The sequence below is a fragment of the Archocentrus centrarchus genome, chromosome 3 (genome assembly GCF_007364275.1).
Source record: "Archocentrus centrarchus isolate MPI-CPG fArcCen1 chromosome 3, fArcCen1, whole genome shotgun sequence".
NCBI lineage: Eukaryota > Metazoa > Chordata > Actinopteri > Cichliformes > Cichlidae > Archocentrus > Archocentrus centrarchus.
This window is the reverse complement of record NC_044348.1, coordinates 8,310,167-8,321,789: the sequence shown is the minus strand read 5'-3', so window position 1 is coordinate 8,321,789 and position 11,623 is coordinate 8,310,167. Positions and strand designations below refer to the sequence as shown.

Below are 11,623 nucleotides of genomic sequence, written 5' to 3'. Positions count from 1 at the left end.
AATCCAACAGCAAAGGTTGTGCTGGTTTGGCCATATCTGCCGAATGGATGTGGACTGTCTACCACATCGGCTCTTCTGAACGACCTGCCTGTTAGAGAATCCAACATATCACACCAAAGAAAACATGGACAAAGCAAATCAAGGAGGACCTGAAGACTCACTGAATCAACCTCACACAAGCGAAGATCGAAGCCAAGGATTGCAGTGCATGGAGAGTATCACTGAAGAAATCGGACATCCAGCAGTACCCACAGCAACGTATTGGTTGAGAGGACGACCTCCTCCACCAATCATCAACTAGGGACAGAAGAAGAAGAACCTTTCAAATGCTAACTGAGGCCTGTAGAGCCTGATTTATAGCTCTTGGGTATTTTTTTTTTTTTTTGCTTTGCTTTGGGCTTTTTGTTTTTTTTTTTTTTTGCATTTTCTCTGAGCTTTTTTTTTTTTTTTTTTTTTTTATTACAGTGTGACCTTGGGGTGAATTTGCTGTGATGCCATTCCTGGGAAGACCGTGGGACTGTGTAAACACACCTGAATGCTCCAGACCTACAAACTGCCAAATCTTCTGCTTTTATAGAGGTGCTCACACTCACTGGTGATCCGTTAATCAGATGCCTTTGATTAGCAGCACCTAACAGCTACTTACCCTCTTAATTTCTATGAAAGCAGTAAGGGTGTAGTTTTTTAACAGGACTGCATAGAATCCTGTGAAAACTTTCTTTTTCACACAACTGTATATACAAACGAAAGCCAACATAAACATATTAATAGCTGGACAGTATAAAACTGGACTAACAGTTGTAACTATATAGAGTTATGTAATAGTACAAGTCTTTGGAGCAGTTCAAAGAAATTACAAGATTCGCACCAGCATGTTTACAGCAAAGACATATGAAACAGTTATAGTAGAAGAAAAAATCCCACCAGAAGGTGGCAGTAATTATAAGGATGCCAAAATCAAAAATTTAGCCGAAGAAGAAGAAAAGGAGGCGGAGGAGGAGGGGCGGAAAAAAAAGAAGGAAGCGGAACAAGAAATCAGGAATCAGCTGTCAAAAAGTGGCTAAACTGTAAGCAACTGTTAAGCAACGGATCAGAAGAAGGTAGTTTTAAAGTTAACTATATTTTGTCAAGGTGTCTGCCGGCATATAGGCGTCAGTGATATGGAGAATGTTATGTTATGTACTTGACTGCTCTGTGCTGTAGTGAAATAGCTTATAGCAGCTAATCTAACACGTAACTACGTGAGTTCGCAGCTTGCTAACTGGCGTAGCTAGCTGGCTAACAAGGAAGGTAACAAAGCTCAGTGCACATTTAAGTAGCTAAACTGTCTTTTAAACAGCCAAGTGATAGGTTTATGGTTTACACCGAATACTGTCAGTTTGCTTGCCCTGTAGCTGGTCTACAGGCATCCAGCGAAGGCAGGAGGGTAGCGACTGACGTTAGCGAGAAAAGTATGTTGTTGTCGTCAGTGTTGACACATCCTCTGTCAGTTCATCACAGCCAGGCGCAAACTAACGACGGCCACTGCGCCGTGTCTTGGCTAAATAGTGGTTTATCTTCGACGTGTCGTGGTATCAGCTTAACCTGTCCTCGTTTTTTGGACATTTTAAAATGCTTCATGACCGCTAACGGCACGAGAAAACTTTTTCTTTCTCTGAGACTTTGTTGCTAAGAGTGGCTTAAATGTTGTTTAGCGGTTTGACCCCCGTGCAGCAGAAGTTGTTTTAGTGTCATAAATGTAGTGTGTGTGTTTCTCCTCTTTCACAGACATTTTTCCAGACATGTCAAGAGCTTGTGTACATTGACCCTGTTGCCTGCTAGTGAGCTTTGATTGAACACATCCGCCAAAATGCCTGCAGTATCCACCGGGGTTAAAGAGCTGTATTTGTCCACCTCTCTGGGTGACCTCAATAAAAAAGCTGAAATTAAGCCAGACAAGACGAGCACTAGAAGGTAATATTACTATGTTGTGTTTTTGCAATAGAGGTGATTAAGACAGTCTAAAAGACTCCAACAAGACCAAGGAGTTGTACACACACACACATATATATATATATATATAATATTTCTGTGTTGCAGCTATGTGCAGAGTGCCTGTAAAATCTTCAAAGCAGCAGAGGAGTGCCGTCTGGACAGAGATGAGGAGAAAGCTTATGTGCTGTACATGAAGTATTTGACAGTATATGACATAATCAAGAAGAGACCTGACTTCAAACAGCAACCGGTATACCTAATATTTATATATTCATTCCCTCTTTCTGTGTTAGTCACTTAATGTTTTCTCATGTGAAGATAGATTATTTACCTGAAATGTTTTCTGATGTGCACAGGAGTATTTCCTGACTATGCTTGGCCCAAACAGCTTTAAGAAAGCCATTGAAGAAGCTGAAAAGCTCTCTGAAAGTCTTAAACTCAGGTTAGAGGCTTCAGCTGTCTTGGATTATGCTCACTTTCTTAATGCATATGCTTCAAAATAAGGTATCAATAAATTGCTTTTTGTTTTACTTAGCTGATCTTTTATATTTTGAACAGGTATGAAGAGGTTGAGGTGAGAAAAAAACTTGAGGAGAAGGAGAGACAAGAAGAAAAGAAGAGGAGGGAGGAAATGACAGAGAAAGATGGTGATCGGGGCTCTCCAAAACCATCATCCGCAAACAAGAAGGACAGCAAAAAGGTGGAGGTTTGAAACGATGACTGTACTTCATGTGCATACTTTTTGCAAAGTATATTGGTGTGCCAAGCCACATTCTGCACATATCAGAATATCAGTGCTCAGAAATAATTCATGAGGGCCAAACTGGTCTGCCTGCATTCCACATTTGTCCCTCAGTGAAAACACTTGGACAATTATAAAACAAAAAAACAAAAGTTAAAGGAGGCTCTGACCTGTGTGCAGCTGAAATCTGATATCAAGTAGTAACTGGAAAGCACTTTTTCTTAACTACCGCACTTGGTTTACTCAGTTCCTCTTAGAGAGTTTTTAAAACATGACGTGGTGCAACAAAGTGGTGAATCTGCAACTGTCCCAACTTTTTTGAAATATGTTGCAAATTCAAAATGAGTGTATATTATTAAAAACAAATCTCACTGTCTGATATGTAACCTTTCAGTATAGAGTTTACAAGATTTGCATTTACATAAATACTGCATAAATAAATCACTCTCATAAAAGAACCTAAATTATAGCAGAGTATAAGAATCAAGTTTTGCAGGTGGATATTTGGGTTATATTTATTGAGTGAGACATTTATTACATACAGCGTTTGTGTGCCTTTTGGAAAATGGGATGAGACATAAATATATAGTCTTCATATATTTTGTTTTTTTTGCCTAACTGGGCATTGCAGTGGACTTGACTTTATACTTACTGGATTTAAACAGTTATGAGTGTAATAATGCAAACCCATGTAGCTTAATTAGTTATTAAGTGAATACCTATATTGAAATTGGTATGATTATTTTATGTACCTTTTAGTGGAAGGGTGAACTATGGTTGAATTAATGTTAACATGCTAATGAAACGATTGTGTTTGTATGTCACAGGTGAAAGGAGAGCAGAATGAACTGAAGAATGTAACCTCAAAAGGTAAGATGGAAAACTTTTGAGCCCTGAAGTTTTATTTGCATTTGATAGATTTGTTAGTATTGATTTACGGATTTTGTCTGACAGCTGCGCTGCCTACTGGTGGGATCACGGCTGAGAAACTTTTCAACATGATGAAGGACCAGACCATCACAATAATTGTCATGGATGCTCGCAGCCACCAAGATTTTGAGGAATCTCACATTCAGGTCCCAGCTCAAACCTGTATCAGCGTGCCTGAGGAGGCCATTAGCCCAGGGTGAGAGAAGAAGCTTCAGACTCGATTTGTTGTAACACGGGATGTGAAATATATTATTGATTTATGGAAATCATAATATGAATGGGCTGTATTTTCTCATTTCTGTTATTTTTGCATCTGGTTTTTTGTCATTACCTGTAAAAACTTATGGAAAAACTGACCTGGCCTGAAATTTTATGACTTTTCAGAATCACTGTGAATCAGATTGAAGCAAAGCTGCCAGAAGCATCCAAAGAGCATTGGAGACGGCGGGGATTCGTGGATTATATTGTCCTCTTGGACTGGTTCAGTTCCGTCACTGACCTTAAACTAGGCACCACCTTGCAGAGCCTCAAAGATGCTCTTTTTAAGGTAACTGTGTCTGTGGAGGGGGGGTTGCCTTTATCTACTGGCTTATGTGTGAATATCAACAGTAGTGTTTTCATGTTAAACTACACTATTGTGTTTGAAAACTCCACAGTGGGACAGCATCACCATCCTGCGTAGCGAGCCGCTGGTGCTGGAGGGTGGCTATGAGAACTGGCTGTTGTTTTACCCCATGTATACCACCAATGCTAAAGTTCGACCACCTAGACAAAACGTTACCAACACCCTCCCTCAGTGTGAGTTATCACCAGTACAGTTTATGAAAAGTGTCTCTATAATACTGTATTTTGTCATTTTAGCAGATAGAATATAAAAACCACAATGTGCTTTCAAAAATAATCTGGTATTACTCATCAATTGTGGCTGGACTCTGCCTTACATGTAGTCATTTTCTTTGATGTTTTGAACAGTGAACTTTAGCTACCCATCCCTTGAGGAGCCAAAACCTCCAACTCCACCTCAACCGGAGCCTGAGGTTTCACTCGAGCCTCAGGAACCATCAGCTCCTGTGCTAGTGAATGGGGTCATACCAGCAGAACCCCCAGCATCTAAAACTTCAATAATCACTGATAGGTTGCCAGACAGTGTTGATTCCCCTGTCACAGGCTCCACAAATTCTGGGCAGGACTATGATAAGAAGGCCCCTACTGCAAGCACATCCAGCCAGGCTCCTGCAACAACCAAGGCAATCCCACAGGTAATGTATTTACCCAGATAACTATTAAACCTTTGGAGAATGGAAAGCATTAAGGACTCCAAATGTGTCTATAAACATGACTGTTCTCCTGTCCCAGTTTGACCGTACCAAGAAACCTGAACCTAAGCCGAGCCAAAACGGGTCAGCAAAGGACTCCACCCAGAATGGCCCGTCTGTCCCTGACCGCTCAGCCAAACCATCCTTTGTCCCCAACACCTCTCTGTCTAAAGAAGAACAAAGTCAGATACACTCTGAAGCAGTGGCATTGATGGAGAAGGCAAAGCAAGAGCAGGAGAAGCGCATGCAGCAGCGTCGTTTAGAGGAGGAGAAACAGGAGAAGGAGTTGAAAGAGAGGCTAGAAAGGGAGGAAAGTGAGAAGAGGAGGAAAGAAGAGGAGGAGAGAAGACACCAGGAGAAGAGGAAACTGGAAAGGCAGAAGGCAGAAGATGAGGAAAACAAAGAGAACAAGGCATGGGACGAGAAGGAGAGAAGAGGAAAAGAGCAGAACTCTGACACACCCTCCAAGAGTATGTCTTTGGATTCCCCGGTTCCCAACCATATTGTTAGTGAAATTAAGGTGAGCCCTATTTATTGATTGATTGATTCTCAGTGTTAGTCACTGCCACAGATTGATGCTTCATTTCACCCCTGTAAATGGAAGAATAATTAAATAAATGTAGGTTTAAGGCCGTCCCACAAGGCCTTGGTGTCTGGTTAAAATTAAACTTTTGACATCTTTCATCATAACTGTACATCAAATAATTATTAAACCATAAATCTGTACATGCATGTGTGCTTTTTTTTTTTTTTTAAGACACAGTCCACTAAACTGATTTGATGAGGTGAAGAATTTGAACCTAGTTTGGCTCCTAGAGCTAAAGTAGGACGAGTAGGCAAACGGCAATAATTGGTGAAGATAAAACATCAAATGGTGAAATTCCTCATATAAATCTGGCATGTGTATATTGTGGGTTTTCAGAATATAACTCTAACCCTTCTTATCTATATTTGAGACTGGTGCTCTTCTGTAGTTCTGGTTCCATGTTTTTCTTTTATGCAGTGTAATTACAATAATATAATACATGAGTATCTATAAATTTGGTTTTCCTTTGCTCTGTGTCTGTGTGTCCATCCATCCACAGAGGGAGCCTCTGACCAGAGCAAGGAGTGAGGAGATGGGCAGGAGTGTGCCAGGTCTTCCTGATGGTTGGATGAAGGTACCAGATAACAAAGCCTGAAATAAAATGACTAATTTGAAATTACTGAGGGTGAATGCTTAAAGGTGTGTATTTTAAGTCTTGCCAAATGTTTTTTCCCCCCCATTGCTTCATTTTTTATTTTTGGCTAGTTCCTTGACACAGTGACGGGGACCTACCGATACTACCATTCACCAACTAATCGTGTGCACTTGTACCCTCCTGAAGTCACCGTTCCCCAGACCCCACCATCCACACCACCAACAGTCAAACAGAAGCCACCACAACCAGCTGAGCCAGACACCAACCGTGAACGAGAGCGGGAGCAGTCGAAACTGAAGCGCTCCTACTCTTCCCCTGACATCAGTCAGGACCTGAGAGAGGAGGCTCAGAAGAAGGCCACTGCCCCAACCACTGCTGCTATGACACCCACCATCAACAGAGAAACCAAGTAAGGCACACTGTGCACATATGAATACTTTTTAAGTGACCAGAAAATGCATGTTAGAGAATAGAAACTAAAGAATGGTTGTTGATAGTATTTGCCCAGGCAGTTGTTGTAGGGTGTGTTTCTTCAGGCCACTGGCTGTATATAGATATGTGAAGCTTGCTTACCCTATTTTGGTTGGTTTTAGGTTAGAGACTCTAGGATCAGGTTAGTGATTTAATGGTCAAAAGATGTCTGGATGGTAAGCGCCATAGAACTGTTTAATCAGCATTTCACTGACTGTATTTTCATGTTTAGTTAGAATCTGTATTACAGTGAAATATAGTCTTGTGTGCTGTTAAAGCAACAGTAATATGTAACCCGGGTCTCAAAGTCTTCTGGCATTTATTATAAACTGACTGCCTGTATTTCTTTATTCATATTACACTGTTGTATATCCTTTGATTGTGTGTCTGTATTAACTAGTCTGGCATTTTGTCATTGTGCTCCTCGCTCTTCCAGACCTGCACCTGCTAAAGCCTATTCTAAAGTGGAGATTGTGCGTCCGTCGGCAGCCAAAATTCGCAACCTGAATCCCACATTTGGCGGTTTGGGCGCATCTCTGACTGGTCTTCGTAACCTCGGCAACACGTGTTATATGAACTCAATCTTACAGTGTCTTTGCAACACTCCTGCCTTGGCTGATTACTTCAACAACAATTACTACCTAGAGGATATTAACAGGTCAGATCTGAGATAAGTGGAATTGTCTGTCATAAAGAGGCCTGTATGAGGTGAAATGTATAACACCTGTGTAACTGTTCTCTTCCTCTACCAGGTACAACATTCTTGGCCACAAAGGGGAGGTGGCCGAGGAGTTTGGTGTGATCATGAAGGCCTTGTGGGGTGGTTTGTACAAGTGCATCAGTCCACGAGACTTCAAGATCACCATAGGCAAGATCAATGAGCAGTTTGCTGGTTATGACCAGCAAGACTCCCAGGAGCTGCTGCTGTTCCTCATGGATGGGCTTCATGAGGACCTCAATAAGGTAGTGTGAAAACTTAAGGGCTTTTACACGACCACCAGTGAGGCATAAATGAAGTCTTAAAATGGTTTTAGGAAACGAGAACCATTAACATCTAAATATGCTCACTCTGATTTCAGTATTGACTAAATTAACAATGACTTTTCAGGTTTCCTTTTAGTATCCCTGTATGTTGTTACACACATGCCTGTTAACAATAAAAACCTAGTCTTTTTTATCATTTTCCTTCTTTCTGTTTTTTCACTGGGTTTCATTTTGATGGCAAAATTAGAGAGTAAGTAAATAGCTGTGTGTCCTTGGTCCTCCTGCAGCAGTGTGCGTGTGACGTGTCTGCATCTGTCTGGTCTGATGCTCTGTCAGAACCTCTGTGCATGTTGACCCAAGACATGCTCATTGCCTGTATCAACTGATTTATTTATTTATTTTGTTACTGGCTTCACGTGCATTTAGATAGTGGGAAAAGACTAGTTGAATTGGTCAAATTAGTTCAGGACAGGGAAAAATAAAATCCCCTAGTGTGATTTTTATGTTTATACTTTTAAATTTTCTAGAACCTCAAAGGTAGTGTTTTTTTTTTTGTTGTTTTTTTTTGCCATTTTTCCTACTGAAGGTCATTTTTATGCTGTTATAGAATATCAGCTTAGTGATACAGTGACAAATGTCTCCACCTGGGGTTAGATTGGAGAAGTACAGTCACTCCGTTTTCCTTATCAAGCTATTCACTCCATTTCTGAGCATAGGGTGGTGATTAGGTTGTAGCAACTGGTGACGTGCATTTCTTCATGACACACTCCATCTCATCATGTCCCTTTTGTGTGATCTTCTGACCTGTGTGCCGTCAGGCTGGCCCAGTCCCAATCCACTTTGTCTCTCTGAGATAATTGATTTTTTTTAATCATACTAATTAATAAGATATTAATTAGCAAGTGTTAACCTGCCATATCTTCCTGCCTGTCATACTGAGAGTGACCTGGCTGAACTGCATGCTAACAAGCTGAAAGACATTAGGTGAATACAGAGATTATTGCTTGAAAATTCTGTATGTAGTTTTCACTGAGTTCAGTGTTTTTACTTCTACTTGCAATGTGATATCTATAGGTGATATATTGATTATCTGCCATTATTCATTGAGCTTTAGTTGAGTCACAAAGGCAGGTTCCACTAACCCTTAACTTGGAGTTGTTCTGTAACCTTTATTCATTGTTTTCACTTCTGGTCAGGCGGACAACAGGAAGCGGTACAAGGAAGAGGAAAATGACCATCTGGATGATCAGACAGCTGCTGACCTGGCCTGGAGCAAACACAAGCTTCTGAACGAGTCCATCATTGTAGCGCTGTTCCAGGGTCAGTTCAAGTCCACTGTGCAGTGTCTGACTTGCCATCGCAAGTCACGGACATTTGAGACCTTCATGTACCTGTCGCTGCCTCTGGCCTCCACCAGCAAGTGCTCCCTACAGGTCAGTACATATCAAACGTGAGCTGTTGACAAGCACGTAGACCGTTATCTAACGCATTCACATCACAACATTTGTTTCTCTGAATTAACAAGATTATTCTGAAAAACTGCGCAGGTGAATGAATTATGGTTCCGAGTTAAATGTAAAAGGAGTCTCAACAAGGCAATAAGGAACAGAGCTAGTAAAAATGAACATGCAAACAGTTCTATGTTTTATCATGAGTGATTATAATTTGCTGCTTTCGAGTAGGATTGTCTGAAGCTGTTCTCCAAGGAAGAGAAGCTGACTGACAACAACAAGGTGTTCTGCAGACACTGCAAAACCCACAGAGACTCCACCAAAAAACTGGAGATCTGGAAGGTCCCACCCATTCTCCTGGTGCACTTAAAACGGTCTGTAGTACAAGAATTTTTTATTTTGTCTTTTTCACTCCTCACTTTGACTTTTTGGGAAGTAAGATTAACAGGAGTGCTTTTTATGGCACTGACACTCTTTTCTGTTATGGGATGCTTCCTGCAGGTTCTCCTATGAGGGTAGATGGAAGCAAAAGCTGCAGACATCTGTAGACTTCCCTTTAGATACTCTGGACCTGGCCCAGTACGTCATCGGACCCAAACAGAGCCTGAAGAGATACAACCTTTATGGAGTGTCTGTAAGTAGAAATGAAGACTGCTGCTGTAAAGTTGTTCAATTAATTCTTTATTTATGTGTTCCTGAACATAAAAGGCCTTTTTTTTTGGTGGTGGGGGTGGATATGAGCCTCTAAACCTGAAGACTACAGTCAGACTTCAGACAAATGAGCAGCACATTAGCTCTGTTGGCTAAGTAGCTTCTGTACAAGTACATAAATGTGTTTGGTCACTAAACAGTGAGACAAAAATACTGCAAAAATTATACAGACAAGCTACACAACACATTGAGAACAGCAGCCCCGTGTTTAAGTAACAGCTGAATGTTTTCTGCTTTTCCACTACCAGAACCACTATGGAGGTTTAGATGGTGGCCATTACACAGCCTACTGTAAGAATGTCCTCAAACAGCGCTGGTACAAGTTCGATGACCACGAGGTGACTGAAATGTCCACCTCCTCTGTCAAGTCCTCTGCAGCCTACATCCTGTTTTACTCCACCCTGTGATGGTGCTGTATGGCATGAAGAAGGTGCACTACACCAAAGCAGCAATGCTTTTTCTTTTTAGAATCACAGCTCTGAGGACCTGGTGCACGCAGCTGCGGGTTAACTCGGGCGAGTGGCCGCGAGATTCTGTCTGTCCCAGAAAGGACATCGGTGCAGGCACACTGTGCAACGCTTCAGCTACTAGAGGACCCTATAGTGGTTAAAACATGCCATCTGTTCACATTACTGATCATCTAGAGACTAAACGGATGCTCCTTTAAATCTGACTTCTATACATAGTTGTGTTGTAGGGCTGACAGCTGGTTCAGATGCTCTTCGCTCTCATTTCTTTGGCACTCGGTGTGGATGGCAGTATCGCAGACCTGATTTCCAGCTTTCTTGTACTGTGCATACACAGGATTAACAGTTAGGTGGCATGTACATACCTACCAACGCTGATGTTGCACATTAATAATGTAAATACTTAAGGGCAAGGTATTTATCTGTTAAGTGACCAAATTATTATTTTTTTCTTGAAAGTAGCAGCCATCATAATATCACCATATTCATAAAGGCAAACCGTGTGTTTTAGGGGTTTATCTGTATAGCCTTCTGCTGTTTATTAAATGGGGGGATTAAAGAGACTGTGACTGACTTATAATTTTTTTTTTTTTTTTTTAATTCTTCCTGAGGAAAGAAGGGAGTTCAGATTGTTTGTTCATATTAGCCACATTCTTGCACTTATCCAATATGCAATCACTTTAGGTTTTTATGTAGAACCTATTTGTTTAACAGCTGACATTTAGTGCTCAATTCAGAACGCTTTAAACTGACGCTGAGATCTTGTCACATCTTGCTCGGTTCAGCTAATAAAAGGAAACCCTGCCTACTTGTGTAAAGTTTATTGTCAGTTAAACATACTTACTCTTTACATTATTATAATCAAACACTACTTAGAGGCAGATTTACCAGGATGGTTTGATAATCCTGTTTGATTCATACCAGTGGTCTTTGGTTTTTATTTGTGGGAGGGTTGGTTAGATTTTTTTTTTTTTTTTTTTATTCCTTTCATGTTTTGTTTAGTATTGAGCTGGAAATTTGAAAAAATGAGAAACTGATCTTTGTCACGTATATGAGTGTGTTGGTGTCAACATATGCTGCCTGACTGACTGACTGGCTGACTGTGAAAGGCAAGCACAACGCAAGCTGAATATTATTTTTTCAGAATGGACCAGAGATCTTAAGGGGCCGGATTAGACTCTGAACTTCCTGACTGTTTTTATTGCCTCGCATGAGATCATAATCTGTTTTCATTTCACTTGTACATGTTTTTGTTTTGTTTTTTTCCTTCCTCAATGCTCTGAAAAAAGTGTTTCAGATATAACGATTATATTAATCTCAAACAACTCATATGGCTATTTATTAAAACTGCTTCAAATCAGTTTGTGCGTGTGAATGAGTGTTTCAAGATAGTTTC

At 40.7% G+C, this 11,623-nt stretch overlaps 1 protein-coding gene across 1 annotated transcript; it reads left to right on the top strand.

Annotated features, from left to right (window-relative positions):
• Positions 1-978: 978 nt before the first annotated feature.
• usp8 (ubiquitin specific peptidase 8) lies at positions 979-11,588 on the top strand. Its single transcript, XM_030723176.1, has 19 exons — positions 979-1,100; positions 1,768-1,953; positions 2,080-2,224; positions 2,331-2,416; positions 2,533-2,674; positions 3,544-3,586; positions 3,671-3,842; positions 4,031-4,193; positions 4,303-4,444; positions 4,619-4,905; positions 5,003-5,482; positions 6,048-6,122; positions 6,254-6,552; positions 7,051-7,272; positions 7,367-7,577; positions 8,795-9,031; positions 9,281-9,423; positions 9,551-9,683; positions 10,009-11,588. The coding sequence occupies exons 2-19, from the start codon at positions 1,850-1,852 to the stop codon at positions 10,165-10,167; spliced, it is 3,243 nt and encodes a 1,080-aa protein (XP_030579036.1). The 5' UTR covers positions 979-1,100; positions 1,768-1,849; the 3' UTR covers positions 10,168-11,588.
• The last annotated feature ends 35 nt before the right edge of the window (positions 11,589-11,623 follow it).

Excerpts from the sequence above, each read along its gene's own strand:
- usp8 (XM_030723176.1), top strand. The coding sequence starts at position 1,850 with ATGCCTGCAGTATCCACCGGGGTTAAAGAGCTGTATTTGTCCACCTCT. Across the intron at positions 2,675-3,543 it reads ACAAGAAGGACAGCAAAAAG|GTGAAAGGAGAGCAGAATGA; the intron begins GTGGAGGTTTGA and ends TGTATGTCACAG. Across the intron at positions 5,483-6,047 it reads ATATTGTTAGTGAAATTAAG|AGGGAGCCTCTGACCAGAGC; the intron begins GTGAGCCCTATT and ends ATCCATCCACAG.